The sequence below is a fragment of the Paramormyrops kingsleyae genome, chromosome 8 (genome assembly GCF_048594095.1).
Source record: "Paramormyrops kingsleyae isolate MSU_618 chromosome 8, PKINGS_0.4, whole genome shotgun sequence".
NCBI lineage: Eukaryota > Metazoa > Chordata > Actinopteri > Osteoglossiformes > Mormyridae > Paramormyrops > Paramormyrops kingsleyae.
The window spans coordinates 30,263,289-30,280,995 of record NC_132804.1 but is presented as its reverse complement, the minus strand read 5'-3'; the positions used below and the strand labels follow the sequence as shown (position 1 = coordinate 30,280,995).

The 17,707-nt window shown below is 40.8% G+C and overlaps 2 protein-coding genes across 3 annotated transcripts; both read left to right on the top strand.

Moving 5' to 3' along the window:
* Positions 1–896: 896 nt before the first annotated feature.
* Positions 897–4,870, top strand: LOC111835887 (potassium channel subfamily K member 15-like). Of its 2 annotated transcripts, none has more exons than XM_023796639.2 (4): positions 897–1,155; positions 1,240–1,296; positions 1,451–1,776; positions 2,385–4,870. In XM_023796639.2, exons 3-4 carry the CDS (start codon positions 1,494–1,496, stop codon positions 3,323–3,325), a joined length of 1,224 nt encoding a protein of 407 aa, XP_023652407.1. In that variant the 5' UTR covers positions 897–1,155; positions 1,240–1,296; positions 1,451–1,493; the 3' UTR covers positions 3,326–4,870. The 2 variants fall into 2 exon arrangements, with proteins under 2 accessions (XP_023652407.1, XP_023652406.1); XM_023796638.2 differs by having other exon boundaries at positions 1,227–1,296.
* Positions 4,871–12,018: 7,148 nt separating this feature from the next.
* Positions 12,019–17,466, top strand: LOC111835909 (acidic mammalian chitinase-like). The gene is made up of 12 exons (XM_072715644.1): positions 12,019–12,116; positions 13,795–14,529; positions 14,750–14,779; positions 14,958–15,159; positions 15,346–15,402; positions 15,500–15,665; positions 15,817–15,941; positions 16,034–16,157; positions 16,281–16,463; positions 16,552–16,674; positions 16,888–17,026; positions 17,121–17,466. Exons 2-12 carry the CDS (start codon positions 14,505–14,507, stop codon positions 17,411–17,413), a joined length of 1,467 nt encoding a protein of 488 aa, XP_072571745.1. The 5' UTR covers positions 12,019–12,116; positions 13,795–14,504; the 3' UTR covers positions 17,414–17,466.
* Positions 17,467–17,707: the final 241 nt, after the last annotated feature.

Genomic DNA, 17,707 nt, shown 5'->3' with positions numbered 1-17,707 from the left:
GTACAGAGTACAGGCCCAAACACTCCAGGCAGAAGGATGATTCAGCTAATTACATTACAGCGGAATGTGCCGGGCATGAATTTTCTGTGCAATGTGTACAGAACATGTCCAAAATAAGCTGCAAGCCTGAAATACTACACTCCTCACATACTCTCCTCGCGGGTAACCTTTTGTGCAGAATCTTACTAATTCCGGTACACTGCTTAAAATACAGAGATGCAAATGATATACGTGTTACTTCTAGCACCAGCTGAAACTATATTATTTATTTAGCATTAAAAAAGCAACATACAACTGAGAAGGCAGGGTCAGACTGTGCCGGTAACAGCTGATGTTAAGGGCCTCACTCAAGGGCTCAGTGGAGAAATTACTTTGTTATCCCAGGGATTTGAACCAAAGATCTACTCATTACAAACACAGAATCCTAACCCTCAGAGTCACATCACCCCCCCAAGTATGACTGAAGATGGGACCGTTGGATCAGTGGATGATGCTCCTAGTGTAACTCTATTGCTAATTGTCTTTTTAAATTATTCCTTTGTAGTATTTTTCAATGCAAGCATTAATCCAGTTCAGGGTTGTTATATTGGCGAAAGCAAGAATCACATGCGATGGGACAGAGATTTAGAGACCCAGTGTCTTTGGTCATGCATTCATGGTGCTGCCCATATTAAATATATTACTGATATTCACATCGTATAGCTTGTTGGGAAATATTTGGTCATAAAATTAAGAAACCTGTTCAGCAACTCGTGGTGCTGTTTTGTTTTTACAGTACAATGAATCCCATAATATAATTTTCTAGATCAGGAAATAGGAGTGCTTAATTATCTCACGTGTTGTAGGAAAAGGATTCGCTGTAATTTGTGCATGTTTGCCGAAAGGATTTAACTGTTTCTTCACGGTAATTAAAAGTGACGGACTGTCTCCACCTGTGCTGGGCAGTGACAGACCTTCCTGTGGTCTGAATCAGCATCTTACACGCAGAACTCCTCAATTACCGAAGAGATCCTCAATGACAAGCCCCGCGTCAAACAATGAGCTGTGATGTAACCGGTCGTACTGTACGTTGTACAAGAGTTAAGTAAAGCGCAAATAAACCAATAAAATTCAGTAAGACGGAGCATCGGCTGTATATACTTCGGTGTCAGAGAGGTATGTCTGGCATCTCTGGATAACAGATGATCGCATGTGGATGCACAGGTTGCACACTAAGAAAAAAAAAGTCTGAATTTGCAGAGGCGTGGATTTCTGAAGAATCGCCGAGACACCGCTGGTCAAACGTCGAGAAAGGAGGTAAAATCTCATTTCCACAGATTTCTGAGCTTTTGTACTAGGTTCAGGTATTAATTCACGTGCATATATATTGGATCATGCGTACAGAATATACGTGGATTTGCGAGATGTTTTCCCCCACGTTTCCTTGAGTTTTTTTTCCGCGGTTCCTCAGCCATCCCCCAGATGAGCTGGGAGGTGCAGCTTCTCCAGCGACCATGAGGAGGCAGGACGCCCGGACGCTGTCGCTCATCCTCTGCATGCTTTCCTACCTGCTGGTGGGCGCCGCGGTCTTCGACGCGCTGGAGTCCGAGGCGGAGAGCTCCAGAAAGCGGCTGCTGGAGCGCAAGCGCGACGACATGAAGCGCAGATACGGCTTCACGGAGCAAGACTACGGGGAGCTGGAACGCGTGGTGCTGCAGGCGGAGCCGCACCGGGCTGGCAGGCAGTGGAAATTCGCCGGCTCTTTTTACTTTGCCATCACTGTTATCACCACCATAGGCAAGTGGGCTGGTGCCAGGCAGCGGGCACCCACTTACTATGCCGTCGGAGGAGCGCCGTGCCAGGGTGGCGTGAGCTTTCAGTGCTGTCGGAGAACTTGTTAGATACCGGGAATTAAATCGCTTTTTCTGAATGTTGCTGATAGTTGATGCTCTACTTAAAATAAGAATCTTTATTGTCACAGTACAGACCCATTTAGTACGTCTTTGTAGTATAATTTACATATAGTATTTACTTAATACTGCAAAAATTGGGGGAGCACAGATGAGCATAAATATGTCCTGCGATGAGTTTTGCTATAGTACAAGAGGGTGTAGGATATGAATGGATGGATGGGCTTTGCCGGTGTATCTTTATGTGAGGTGTTTTAACTATAACTGATTAAGGGAAATATCCAACTGTAAAATGGGTGAAATGCGTCAAATAAGCGATACGAATATATTTAAAATGACAATATACTGCACACTGAACGCAAATGCTCTCCATTCCGGTTAAATATAGACACACCCATACAGAGATGTGTAAACTAGAATTAAAATTCGGAGTGAAATAAAGGTGTCAAAGTGAGGTTATATTAGCATCAGCTGTGTCGTGCTGTGGTTGTGCAGGATATGGCCACGCTGCACCGGGAACGGACGCCGGCAAGGTGTTCTGCATGTTCTACGCGGTGCTGGGCATCCCGCTGACGCTGGTGATGTTCCAGAGCCTGGGGGAGCGGATGAACACCGTCATGCGCTTCCTACTCCGGAGGCTGAAGGCCTGCCTGGGGCTGAGGAACACCAACGTCTCCATGGGCAACATGGTACTGGTGGGCTTCCTGTCCTGCCTCGGTACCCTATGCGTGGGGGCTGCCGCCTTCTCTCACTTTGAGGGCTGGACCTTCTTCCACGCTTACTACTACTGTTTCATTACCCTCACTACCATCGGTTTTGGAGACTTCGTGGCTCTCCAGAAGAAGGAGGACCTGCAGGAGAAGACGCCTTATGTAGCCTTTAGCTTCCTGTACATCCTGGTGGGGCTGACGGTCATCGGGGCTTTCCTGAACTTGGTGGTTCTTCGCTTCCTTACCGTGAGCTCGGAGGACGCGAGCCGTGCCGATGGCTCCAGGGGGAGGGGGCAGCTGTCTGATAGGAAGGGAGGTGGGGGTGGTGCCCTGGGTGTGGCTGAGGATGGACGCAGTAGCAGCAACCTCTTCCTGCCCATGGAGGAAGGTATCAGCCGTCTCAACCTACTGCTCCCCTCACCAACCGAGGACCTGGAGAGCCCTGGCGTCCCCCAGCCCTACAACCCTGGGTCTACAGCTCAGGGCCTCTGCTCCCTCTGCCCGTGCATGTGTAGCCAGCTAGGTGCATGTGACAGCCCCACCCCCTCATGCCATGGCCACCAGGGCGGCGCTGTCTACTACAACTCAGTGGCCTACCGGATGGAAAGTGCCGGGTCCTGGAGCTCCCGGGAACCTACAGCTCAGTCATCACCCATAAGTGGCACGATCTCCCCAGGGCAGGGCAGCTGCCAAAGGCTGCACCGGTCACGGCGGAAGTCGGTATAGCCTGATAGGTTCACATTCATATTTTCACAGTTGTGTGTTTAGATTTGCATGAAGACTTGCAAATGGAATTGTGTGTTGTGCATCTTACCCTATTAGTTGCATGTGATACTTCACTCTTCACTTTGTATTTCTGTGTGCATAATTCAAATATAGTTGAAAGATAATGCTCCCTATATATTTTTCTTCACGATGATACGTAGATTCATAGGATCAGAGAGAGATTTTTGTATTTCCTCTTTATAAAAGCAATTTTATACCCATAGCAAATTAACCTCACAGATATTTCAAAAGACACACAAGATGCGATTAGATACACATAAGTGCACCAATAAATGTAAACCACATAAATCAGAGCATTCGATCAAGAATGCTCTACTGTTCTCATCACGGTTGGCAAATATTTGAGATTCATTCAAAGTGTCCCCCAGAAATTGAAGCTTAGTTAGCAGCACATTGTAATTTCAAGTGTACAGATTATTCTGCCGACGCGGCATTCTCTTCTTACACGATATCCCCATTGGTTGTAGCCTTTTATATTTAAAACCCCTCAGAAGAGTCAGATTCCCCCATGAGCTTGACAGCATGTTGTGGAAGTAAAATACGCTTCTTCAGAACCTCGGAGTTTTGTGTCAGTTCCGCTTTAATTAAAGCAGCCTGTTCCTTTGTTTTATGCATGAAGTCTTAACCAAAAGTGTCTTTGTTCAGATTTTAGAGAGATTTTACTTACGCCTTTTCCTGGGATTCACTGGTCCATCAGTACACCAAAGAGAGTCATTTTCCCAGTGTCCTGTGCACACAGCAGCCTCTCTTCACTGGACTGCCCACTGGGCTCATACTTGGGTTACAGTACTTTAGCCAGGTGCCTTTTTTGCACAGTGAGTTATCTGAAGGACGTGCAGGTTTGGTGTTTTCGTGTCTATGGGGGTCTGGGGGAGGCTAGCATGCAGTGCTTATGAGTAATCTGTGTTCGGCAGTAGCATCTTGAAGATTAATGTGCAAGTCCCAGGTTGCTATTAATCAATATGACTGATAGGACTGCTTGTCTTACCCTTTTTAAACTGACGGTGTATGACATTTGGGAGATAATTTGCGAATGTTCAGTTTGTAACTACTGATTTGTAAAGACTTGATTTGTAACGACAAAAAAGAAAAGACAGAAATGCTTCAGGTGCCCGCAGACACATCATTATAAATGTGCTAGAATTCTGCCTTGTGGGGAAATTATGTCATTTCCCATTAAAGAAATAAACAGGCAGGAAAATATACTATGTTGGCCATGTTGAAATGCATGTTTTACAGAAATATTTTGTTTTTTTATAAACAGTAAAACCATGCATTGGAAATGTGTGCATGCAAACCGGTTCCTGATTCAAAATCATATTTTCATACCCGTAGCAACTATTGTAAACAGAGTTGAAATTGTTCTGCTTTTTATAGCTGCTTATTTACACTCTGGTTTACTGAATTGATTTGTACGATAGGGGTCGAATTACAGTGTCATGCCTGTAATATTTATAAATAAATTAATGCAACTTTTATCTTTAACTGGGTTCGCATATTGGTTTATAATACTGTTATGTATCCTTCCAGAGAAAAACATGGGGATGTTGTTTGAAGAAGTACTTCACCTTTCGAATGTTTGTCAACGTCTTTAGTCTGTTATGTTTAAAGTTCCCACTGCAATACAGATATTACTCCTTCTTACCTCAATAACCTACATCTGTGCGATATAAACAAGGCAGTGGTGTGTTTTGCCTTGAAAAATAACACAATGTAGAGGCTTCTTGTTCTTATGTCCTCATGTAAAATATGCAGATTTCTCACATGCTCTCTTTATCTTCTCTTCAGACAGAGAGGCACCCTCTAGTGTCCATCTCTTTTTACAACATAGTGTGTTGCATTAGTGGAGTGGTTCAGTGACTCTGATGGCAAGGGTCACCTATGGGTACCACTGTTGCAGCAGTCTTCCGTGGATGGGAGTTCACATCCCACATCTGTTCTGTATTCTGAATGTAGAGTTTGCATATTTTCTTTGTGTGAGTTGAGCTTACACTGTCCTCTGGTGTCCTCCTGCTATCCAAACACATGCAAGTATAAGGCTCACTGCCGGAAGTCTGTGTACCTGGTGATAGACTAGTATGTTTTTAAGGGAGAATCCCTCTGTACTGCCTGGGATAGGCTCCAAGCCCCCTGCGACTCAGACTGGCATAGGTTCCAGGCTCCCCTACGACCCTGACTGGGACAGGAGGCTAGAATATGGATGGCTCCTCCGGTATGTACCCCACAGTAACTGCAGACTAAGCCTAAGCATACTTTTAACTTTTAAGATCAGTTTAGTCTGAGAAGACGTCCGTAGAGAATTTAGGGGAGCATTTTGAAACATTGGTTGGTTTAGAAAATGGAATTTATTTATAATTATAAATTTATATTTATATTAGTACTCTATATACCCTTATAGGTGTGTGTGTGTGTGTGTGTGTGTGTGTGTGTCTTTCCCTTTCCTGAGAAGGACTGGCATCCCATCCAAATTGGATCCCAGCCTTTTGCACTGTGCTGCCTGGGACAGACTCCAGCACCCCCACAACCCTGAAAGGGACAGATGGATGGATGGATGGACAGTTATTGTCTTCTCAGGTATGGACTGAGTCCGAAGTGTTAACTGTAGACATACGTTAATTAATGTTAATGATTTTAAAATCATTAAAAGCCTGATATTACAGAGGGGAGTTTTTGGTTGCTTTAGAAAATCTAATAACATAAAAATGATGTTTCTGGTACATCATGTCTGTCTGACCCTCCTGTCTCCTCCCTCTATTGGCCCTGATGAGTCAAACCTGTTGCTTGATGCCCCTAATTCCTCTTTGTGTTTAAGTACCTTGTCAGCCCCAATCCGGACCCTGACGTTGCTCCTGCGTCCTTCCCCATACTAGCCTTCTCGTTTTGATCCCTCGAGTCTCGTTTGTTTTCCTGCCTCCGTTCAGTTAAATAAAACCCCTTTTGTTTGCCAACTGACTGCCTTTAAATCCTTCATTGTACATAACAGAATCAAAAAATATATTGAAAATGTGGACTCAAAAGTAACAGACTTCATAAAACCCACATACAGCGAGTGCATTAGCACCTGATCACCAGCAGGTGGTGCTCCAATCTCCACTCCACAGTGTTTTACATAAAAAACAAGTTAGCCACAAATAATAATGATTCACCAGTATATATATACTATATATATATCGTTATTTGATATAAAAATTAGTTTGACCCATAAGTTGCTTGTTATTTCATGAGCTTCAATAATTCAATTAAGAACATAACGATACATCCAATTATTCATTAGTACTTGTTAAAAAATGACTAAAGACAGCGTGTAAATGCAAAGTAGGCGCACTTAACAAAATATTTTAAGTTGGAAATTGCATACTTGTAGCTATGTATTTCTGGAAGTTTTGTATGTTATTTAAACTCCAATGTAATGTTTCAGCCAATAGGCACCATATCATCTAATCTGCTTTCTCTAACACTTTTCTTGATGGGGCACAAATAATGTAGTATTATGCTATTACTTATGTATTAATTAACCACAAACTTTGTCTCAATTACATACAGATATCATGTTCATTCATCATTAATGAATTGTCGCACATCTTTTATCTTAAGCAATTAATATATTTGTTACTATATCTGTCAAGTCTGTAAACAAAGGGTAAGGAACCAGAACCCTGGAGTGCTGATATCCAGCAAGTTTTCTATCCTACCTGGTCTCTGATGAACCACACATGATCTCAGGCAGATATTAATTCATCAGGTAGGATATTAAACTTGCTGGATAGCGGCACTGCATTATCTTAACCAATTACTATATTTGTTACTATATCTGTCAATTCTGTAATATATATATATAAACCCACCTTATCTTGATGTCTGGCAGCAACCACCAAAGAAAATTCCTTGTATGTGCGAACTTACTTGGCAATAAACTCTATTCTGATTATGGTTCTTATAAATAAGGTATCAAAACGATGCTGCTTGATATCAGTTCCATGCAACCCTGTACTAAATAAGGTACTGGAAGGATGGAGATGGAGAAACGTAGAATGATAATGATTTTCACAGCAATTAATTACTTACTGTAAGCTACTTTTAGGTTATTTTGTATATTTGAACTCTCTTATATGAATTTTGTAACAGACATGTTACTTACAAACTGAGTTGCCTAGTTATTAACACTGCAGTAAAAAGTCCTGAAACATTATTTTAAAAAAGCTGCAAAATACCTGCACTGAAAATACACCCTCATTCAGTAATGCAAAACAGTTTAGTTGATTTTTAACGTCTAACATGCATTCTGTTAATTTCTTTAACTAAATTGCTTCATGGTTGAAACATGGATGGATAGAATTTTTTGTACGTCATTAGCTCTGTTAGGACGGGATGAGTTTTTCCTGAGAGCGTAATGTAATCGAATCAATTACATTGTCCGTAATTTCAATCCAGTCTGAATCTGCCATGTCTGTAATTATTACAAGCCACCAACATAAAAATTGAGGAGTGAATTACGTTCTGCATTTCAGCGAACATGGACCACTTTCAGTAATAACAGTCCAGTCCGAGTTGTCATCCCAGTAATAACCTAGCAAACATGAGACGTCCGCCAGACATGTAGATTGTTTCTATATTGTAGCAGTTGGTCAAGGACCATATCTGTATGTCTACATGATATGCAAATCAGGTTAAGTATCTGGACATCTGACTATGACCCTTCTTGGAGGTATATATGCTATTAAATATCTGACTATGACCCTTCTTGGAGGTATATATGCTATTAAATATTTGAACTTCTGGCTAGATTTTTTGGATGTCTGTGGACATGCAATACAGGGGCAGGATCCAATATTGGACATTCAGAAGACGTCATAAAAATATGTCATAAAAACTTCCATTCTGGCGATCACCACGGGATGTGAGGGTGGTTCTCAATACCAAGAATGTAAAGATCATACTTGCAGTCTTCAGAAGCCTGGTCTTGCTAACTTGCCTCTCAAGAACAAACTTGTATCATGGAATTGGTCTTGTTCGAAGATGCAACCAATGCATCCTTTATATTTGGGGCGGGGCAAGAACACCATCTGGGGATTTTTAATACTCTCTGTACTTCTATTCTTGAGTAGTGGAACTGGTCTTTGGTAATGGAAGATGACATAAAATGGATACAAAAGAACACAAGTACAGTCAAGTACGCATATTGAGAAACACCCCCTAAGTCAACTATGGATGTGAGTCACGCATGTGGCAGTGTTGAAAGCCAAATACAAAAGCTAGAAACTAACATTAACTAAAAAAGTAACTGAAAGTGAAAACTAACTAAAAGCAAGTCAAATACAAACACATATATGTCCAGGTCCTGTTAGAGGCTTTGCTAGTGTCAATATAGATAGTTAAAGGCTATCAGACATTTTATGAAAATTTATGCAATCAGATGGGCCTTAACTTTCTATAATTGGTAAGAGTGAAGGTTTGGCAGATGGTCTAAAGTCCTTTATTACTTTATTACTATAATAGTTTAATATGCATGTGTGACTCAAATTCACAGTTGATTCAGACCCTGTAGTGACATTGGCTCTTCAGTGTTACGATGGGGCAAGGTGAAGGGACGGAAATGGAGAAATGATCCATGGAACGGCTCCAACAAAATGGGTTTATTAATGAACAACAAAGTAACCACAAAATAAAAAGAACCATGAGGTTTCAAAAACAAATGGGAAAAATAAAGAACAAAAGAAACCATAAAATGAACACACTAGGGAACAGAGCAAAAATTGGGAGCAGACTGGGAAACAAGCAGGTACAGCTACAAACAAGCAGGTACAGTAGTACAAACTACAAACAAGTAGGTACAGATACAAACAAGCAGGTACAGCAGTACAAACTACAAACAAGCAGTAACATCTACAATGACAGACCAAAGAAAAGAATGAGGGCAGGCACCTAAATCTACACAGATAACAGGCTTAACAAGGGGCAGGTGTGGAACATACCCAAAAACAACCGATCAGCAAAGCAGCAAGCAACAGGTGGAGTAACTTACAATTAGCAAGTACAGAACTAGGAAAGTGGTAGAACTGGGATACAAAACAGACACACCTACAGTCTCTTCTGCGTCAGAATTTTCACTAAATGCAAAGCAGTACAACACTACTGAGTTCATTTATTTGTACGATACTGTATGGTTACTATTGTGTTTGATTAGTATGTTAAAGAGATTTGTCATCTAAGAATGAAAATTCTGTTGCAATTTGCTTTCTAGACATGCTAACTTTGATACTAACATCAATGGACAGGTAAACTCTCTCTGGTAATTCGGAGAAATGACACACGTTTCTTATGTTGTTCAAATGAGCAAGAAAAATCAGATAACATCCTACATGCAAAACTATCCTAGGTAAAACTGATCCTGCCCAAAAAGGGATATTGGAATTTCAACTGTTACAAAAGTAAAACTAATATATTACTTTACTGCTTTAGAAATGTTGATACTATTAAGTGTTTTCTAAGCAAACATTCCCCTGAAGTGAACGTTCTGGAACTTAAGAGCAGTGAAATTTCTCTGCACGTTTATATCATTATATGGGGTAATGAACCTCAAGTGGCTCAAGTAGCCGATTTGGTAACACTTACTTTGAGGGAGCACAAAAACTTAGTAGTAGCTCAGTTACTACTGAAGTACAAACCATGAACAAATATAGTAGCTACTGTACTTGAGATAAAAGATGCATCGTGATCCATGAACAAACATGAGATCAGTGTTTCACGTGTGTTATTCTTTATTTGTTCCACCAGTAGTTCCTTCAGAAGTTCACAAAGGTTAACAGCAGGGGTAGGCAACATACTGTTGAATATATACATACTGGTGAATCATTATTATTTGTGGCTAACTTGTTTTTTATGTAAAACACTGTGGAGTGGAGATTGGAGCACCACCTGCTGGTGTTCAGGTGCTAATGCACTCGCTGTATGTGGGTTTTGTGAAGTCTGTTACTTTTGAGTCCACATTTTCAATATATTTTTTGATTCTGTCATGTACGACGAAGGATTTAAAGGCAGTCAGTCGGCAAACAAAAGGGGTTTTATTTAACTGAATGGAGGCAGGAAAACAAACGAGACTCGAGGGATCAAAACGAGAAGGCTAGTATGGGGAAGGACGCAGGAGCAACGTCAGGGTCCGGATTGGGGCTGACAAGGTACTTAAACACAAAGAGGAATTAGGGGCATCAAGCAACAGGTTTGACTCATCAGGGCCAATAGAGGGAGGAGACAGGAGGGTCAGACAGACATGATGTAACAGAAACATCATTTTTATGTTATTAGATTTTCTAAAGCAACCAAAAACTCCCCTCTGTAATATCAGGCTTTTATTGATTTTAAAATCATTAACATTAATTAACGTATGTCTACAGTTAACACTTCGGACTCCCATACTTGAGAAGACAATAACTGTCCATCCATCCATCCATCTGTCCCTTTCATGGTTGTGGGGGTGCTGGAGTCTGTCCCAGGCAGCACAGTGCATAAGGCTGGGATCCAATTTGGATGGGATGGTGAGGGTGGCATCTGAGACCCAGAGACTTGGGAAACGTTAGTACTCACATTATACTCTTGTTTGTACATGTATTGCTGTGCTACAGTAACAGGAGGCACTGAGTGTAAAAACACATCTAGCTTTTGAAGTGTTATACAACTGACATTCACTGTCACGTAGTGTTTTTTGGATTAAATAAATATATGGTTGAAGTTAATGATATAACAAAGTAGATAAATCCTTACATAACAGTGAAACACCTTTGCATGTTTGCCAGCTGCAAAAAAAAAAAGAACAGATGCGATCAAGTTTCTGGTTATTTTCTGTGTGTGCAAAGTTACCATTAAAGGAAAAAAGTTACAAATCAAAGCACAACATGTATACTGAAAAATTACAATATTTTGGAACATTAATATAAGGGTTATTTACTGTCATAGCCTCTTATAGTTCTGTACAATGTATTCTAGCTATATTCGTCACTCCAAAAGTCATGCATTAATCTCCATGTCTTACCAGTTGCTATGAATGAACTGTAAAATAGATTCTTTAAAAATATATCAATCTGGAGTAAACCAAACCCAAACCAAACCCAAATAAAAACTGAAATGAATTTTAGTGACATGGAAAAAGAAATGGTGCCAAAATCACATATTGGTCAAAAATGACCAGGGATTCTTCCTTTGATAACGATATTCTTATTATTTTCATGGCTTTGGAATAATCAATAAATGAATGCATTACTGACCACGGCTCATTAGATTAATCAGATAGATGTCAAACAGGATAGACCTTTCATAAGCTGATATTTTCTGTATAATTCACTTGTGTAATTTATCAGAAAATATGACTTCCCTCAATTGTTGAGTGCACTGTAAAAAGCTCTTCAGGGGTGTTGTCTATAGGAATTAATTTTAAAAAGTATATTTCTTCCAATAAATTGATTCCCTTTTCTTTTTGAATTCATTTAAGTTTTACATAAGTAAAAAGTGTGATTGTTTTTGTAACTTATTATTACCTATCAAAAAATTGTTTTTTACTGACCTTCACAATAAGTTGCTTCTACAAAACTCTATTTAAGTGTTTATATCCAAAGTAAAACGTCACGACCCGCTCACGTGCTGCAGCAGAACAACGACATCGTTGCTCGTTGTCACCTGTACCGGACCAGTTTCGGATTTCTTTGGGGTTTTGGGGGGCTTTATACAACGTGCAACACGTGTAAGCAACTATTTGCATCGCATAAAGTTAGATTTTAGCTGAATGAGCACGCATTTATTGCACTATAAAATGTAAAAGCGTCGCCAGGTTTCAGACAGTAACGTTAAGTTTGTCAGTTTTGCAGGCGCCATGCGGCCGTACCAAAGGTCTTGAAATTAACATTAATCTTAAAACAACTATCGTTAACGTTAACGTAGGATAGGTATATGTGAGATATATTGCCAGATTATGTTTCTGCTTAGTCTGGGTACTTAAAAAAAACATCGCCATTTTGTTTGTTTAAGGAGTCTAATAACGTTAGCCTCGATGAATGTGAATTATTTTGTCTCAAATCACTCGTCTTAAATGTTCTGCCTCTTTCCGAAATAGCTAGCAAAACACTAGTAGCATGGTCTCTCATCCTCGTACATGTGTCAGTTAAAGCAGTGGTCCCCAACCACCGGGCCGCGGACGGGTACCGGTATTTCATTTAGAAAATCCTTGTATTTTGAAAGATGACCGGATTATTCTCTCGGATACGTCTCGCGCGCCATTACAGGAGCAACCGTCCCCCCGGTCCGCGAAAATTTTTTTGACCGCGGTGATAAAACGGTTGGGGAACACTGAGTTAAAGGTTACGTTAACTGATAGATTTGTAGTCACAGTTGTTGCCCTTACATGATTAAAAAGATGAGGACATTATATTTTTGACGCTTCTCTCTGCAACGTATCATAAAAATTTGTATATGGCAGCTGTTATAGAGTAATAAACGTTGGAAACGAAAACCTCTCTTTCCTTATTAATTTAAAGTTATGGCAATGTTAACTAATTATTTCAAGTGGATTGAAGAAATTGTCTAAATTAATAGAGTAAATTAATTAAAATCAAAAAGTTTATTTTTTTATTTTAAATGTTACTTATTTTAACTAAGTATGATTTGGTCAATATGCTGCTCTGTCACAATGGTTAAACTCAAATGTTTTGCTTTATATTGTAGACTCTACTTAATTTTTTAGCATACAGTAAAATGAATAATACTGGTTTTTACCAAATCAAAATAACAAGAAGTTCACTAAACTTACAAAAAGTAGTTGGAAAATGTTGCCTTAATTTTTTTGAGTTGAATCTAAGTAACAGTTTTTACAGTGTGCTTTTCCTGCTATAAAGCTGATTTGTGTTACCTGTGTCACCTGCCCTGCTTCAAAAACGACCTTCTTCTTACATAACTAAAGTCATTGCTGTTGAAATTTTCCAGATACTTACTCAAACCGTGCTGCCCTTTGTCAGCAAAATCTGGGCCACGAGTCATGTGTTGTGAAGTATGGTCTGCATAATTATTTTGTTTAATGAATGATATTAATCTACTTATCATACCTTTAGCAGAACCTTTCATTAAATGGTGTAGATGAAAGCAATTTAACCTCTAGATTTATATAAACTTTTTGAACAGCTTGTGTAGGGAAAGGAAAGAAGTCAAAACAAATTTTCTGGTGTCTAATTGATGCAATAAAACAAAATATGGTTTAATTCAGGGAAAGGATTTAAAACACAACATACAAGTACAAAACCTAAAATAGCATACAACAGGTGAAGCAGTTAATTACAAAGTATCGTCACATTTCCATGTGACACCAAGAAATTGTGGCAGTTCAAAAAATGTCTATCAATTCATTTTAAATACCCGTTTGTCCAATGCAGGGCCGTGGGGGTCTGGAACCCATCCTGGAGTCTGTGGGTGTAAGAAAGGGAATTAAAGTCATCAAGCAACTTAAATTTACTTATCCACCAATATTCTTCATTGGTTTGTGGTCAAGGCATGGATATACTGTAAAGGAATGAGCCAAAAGTTCTATTTAAAAATAATTTGATTTGTAAATACTGTCCATATTAATGAAAGCTAATTCTGTGTATATATTGAAGTAGCCACCTCCCTCAAAGAACTAGGGGCTTTCCTTCTTGAAGAACGGTTCAAAATCCCACTACCCACGGGAGTCACATGGCAGCATTCGATGAGGGATCAAAGCTGCCCTGAAGACAAAGTCTGCCTCTACTCCCCATTACATCCCTGATATGAATATATGTTTAGCTGCTTCCATTTTTTTGTCTGCCTCTTGTACATCATGGGTATGTGCATAGTTTGAACGACCTTCGGTGTTGGTGTTATTTTTGCAGTGTCAACCTCTTGCATTTCTCTGAAGGGCATACGTACTAAAATTATGGGTACATCAAAGAGGCAACGGTAAACATGATAAAAATCAAACACCTCTGTTTTTTTGGAAAGTCTCACAGTAAGTATAAAATTGTGCCACAGCCAAAATAAACATTACACTTGAAAAACTAGAAGATTACATGGCTGATGGGGAGTATTTAAGGAGAAAGGCACCACCAATTGCTGTACAGAGGCAAACATGACCAAGCTACTGGGATTTGCTGGTAAGTAGCTATAAGTAGGCTTTCTCTCAGCTTTCCAACGTTTCCAAGGTTTTGCAGTTACTTCCTACATCTTTTATATACTAATTACATATACATGTATGTTTATTACATAATGTAAAAAATATGGATGTACTATAACCTTTAAGTAAAAGACCAAGCTTAATAGAACTGTCTGATTCATTCAGCCAACACAGTGAATCCTATGTATTTCGTTTTGCAGCTTTGGCTCTCCTGTTGCAGGTGCAGCTGGGTAAGACTTGCATGCTCTAATGTGTTTCTGGTACAATGAACCATATCTGACACAGTACATCACTGACTGTGATAGAAACAAGTATTTTTGACTGCAGGACTTGTTTGCTTTTGACCATAAAATTATGACCAATTTCATGATGAATCCTCACCTCCTCTCCTTCCCCAACTGGCCTCAGGATCTTCCTACATCCTGTCCTGTTACTTCACCAACTGGGCACAGTACAGACCGGGAGCTGGCAAGGTCTTCCCCAACCAAGTGGACCCATGTCTCTGTGACCACCTGATCTACGCCTTTGCCAACATGAACGACAACGAGATTGCCCCTTACGAGTGGGATGACGTGAAGCTCTACAATGAGTTTGCGGCCCTGAAGAACCAGTGAGTGCCACTGTAGAAAAGTCATGAAATATGAGAACTTAAAAGCAGCATTATGGAATTCTGCATGCAGCAGAATTCATAAGTCATGTATTAGTAACTGACTACAAGACTGACCTTGTTGAAGAGAGGTTCTGTGATGTCTTATGAACCACTTTATGACTCAATGTCTTCTTGTATTGCCAACAGGAACAGCCAACTGAAGAACCTCTTGGCTATTGGTGGCTGGAACTTCGGGACAGCAAAGTAATTTTGAGCACCACTGACAATATTTCTCCCACAAGCTGATTAATGAGTATGACTCTCCCCCCCTTGGCAAACTAACCCTCTCCCTCCCATTCAGGTTCCATGCCATGGTGGTCAGTGCTGCTAACCGCCAGACCTTCATCAACTCCGTGATTGTATTCCTGAGGCAGTACGAATTTGACGGCATTGACATTGACTGGGAGTACCCCGGATCCAGAGGTAGTCCTCCTGAGGACAAGGGCCTCTTCACCACTCTGGTCCAGGTATGACAGTTGCTTCAAACATGGAGCTACAGAAATTTACATAGCAATGGAAAACATGTATTCACCTTCTTTATAAGGTCAGGAAGATATGATATTCAGATTGCTAATGAACCTATTGATAACATTCCGTTGACCATCTTGCCCCTGTCAGGAAATGTTGGCTGCCTTTGAGGCTGAAGGTCAGAAGACCAACCGTCCCCGTCTCATGTTGACTGCTGCTGTGTCTGCTGGCAAGAGCACCATCGACAGTGGATACGAGATCGCCGAGATTGGAAAGTGAGTTCTCTCTGAAGGTACTAAACTCGCTTGGATGTCAGCTGATTTTGTATTAGGCCTCACAGACCTTCGCACTCTTAATTCTTTCACAGGGTTCTGGACTACTTCCATGTCATGACCTATGACTTCCATGGATCATGGGAGCAACAAACTGGTGAGAACAGCCCCCTCTACAAGGGACCTGCTGACCAAGGTGCTTACATCTACTTCAACATGGTAGGTGTCCATTTAGCTAGGTTTATGAAGACTTCTTGCAGTATTTCATACCAGTGGCAAATGTAAAATTAAGTAAGAAAATACAGCTGCATATGTCTCATTAAGCACTGTCTATAATTACAGGACTATGCCATGAACTACTGGAAGAGCCAGGGTGCCCCTGCTTCCAAGCTTCTGGTTGGCTTCGCCACCTATGGCCACACCTTCAGGCTGACAAGCTCTCAAACTGGAGTTGGTGCCCCTGCGAGTGGCCCTGGACCTGCTGGACCCTACAGCAGACAGAGTGGTTTCCTGGCCTATTATGAGGTATGACTGATTACTCAATAGTGTTGTTCCCCTTCATCAATAGGCACTGGCTGTAACCCTACTGCTGTTTACTTTTGACTCTCCCCAGATCTGCACCTTCCTGAAGCAGGGAGCCACTGAGGCCTGGGATGCACCCCAGGAGGTCCCATACGCCTACAACACCCAGAACATCTGGGTTGGCTATGACAATGTGAAGAGCTTCAACATCAAGGTGGGTGTCGCAAAAGAATTAAGCAGCAGTTCTTCGATGACTAATTGCAAGTTGCAAGAAAACTGTACTTTAACATAGATATAAGATAAAAAAATGATCTCCATGCTGGTAGAGAAAACGTACGAGTTAATAATAAATGACATGTGTATCAAAATTATCAAATGATGGTTAAATATACAATTCCATTTCCTCTGTCTCCCTTGTTCTTCAAAGATTGACTGGCTGAAGCAGAACCAGTTCGCAGGTGCCATGGTGTGGACTGTTGATCTGGATGACTTCAGTGGCACTTTCTGCGGCCAGGGCAAATACCCCCTGATCACCAGCCTGAGGACCGGCCTTGGCACTGCCCAGAGTGAGGGTTACATTCAAATTAACAGTTGTCATAATGAGGGATTTTGACCCACATAACCATCAACATTTCCCATCTTCTTCTATTGACTTTCCAGGCTGCACCCCCCGTAAGGTTCCCCTGCCCCCTGTTTCCAAGGCTCCCCCTACAGTCCCCCAGGTCCCATCTGGTGGTGGCAGCAGCAGTGGTGGCTCCAGCAGTGGTGGCAGCAGCAGTGGAGGAAGCAGCAGCGGTGGAAGCAACTTCTGTGCTGGAAAGGCCAGCGGACTCTACCCCAACCCCACCAACAAGAACCAATTCTATGAATGCAGCCAGGGCCGGACTTACCTAGAGAGCTGTGCTGCTGGTCTGGTCTTTGACACCAGCTGCTCCTGCTGCAATTGGTCCTAAGTTCCAAATCTTTCCTGCATGCATCTTCGATCTGTCATACCATGGTTTCTGAAAATGCCAAATAAATGGTAAAATGGCAAATTAATTTGGTCAATGAGTCTCTTTGTGGTCTTACTGTTGTCTGATCAATGGACAAGATTCCAGTGACAATGACAAGATTATTATTATTATTTTTTTTAGAAAATATTAAACTTAACAAATTTTAAGTAACATCAAAATGTACAATATTTACAACTTAGCTAAATTCATCAACATACTTGGGTTTGGGTTGGAGGTACCATGCTTGCCAGTAGA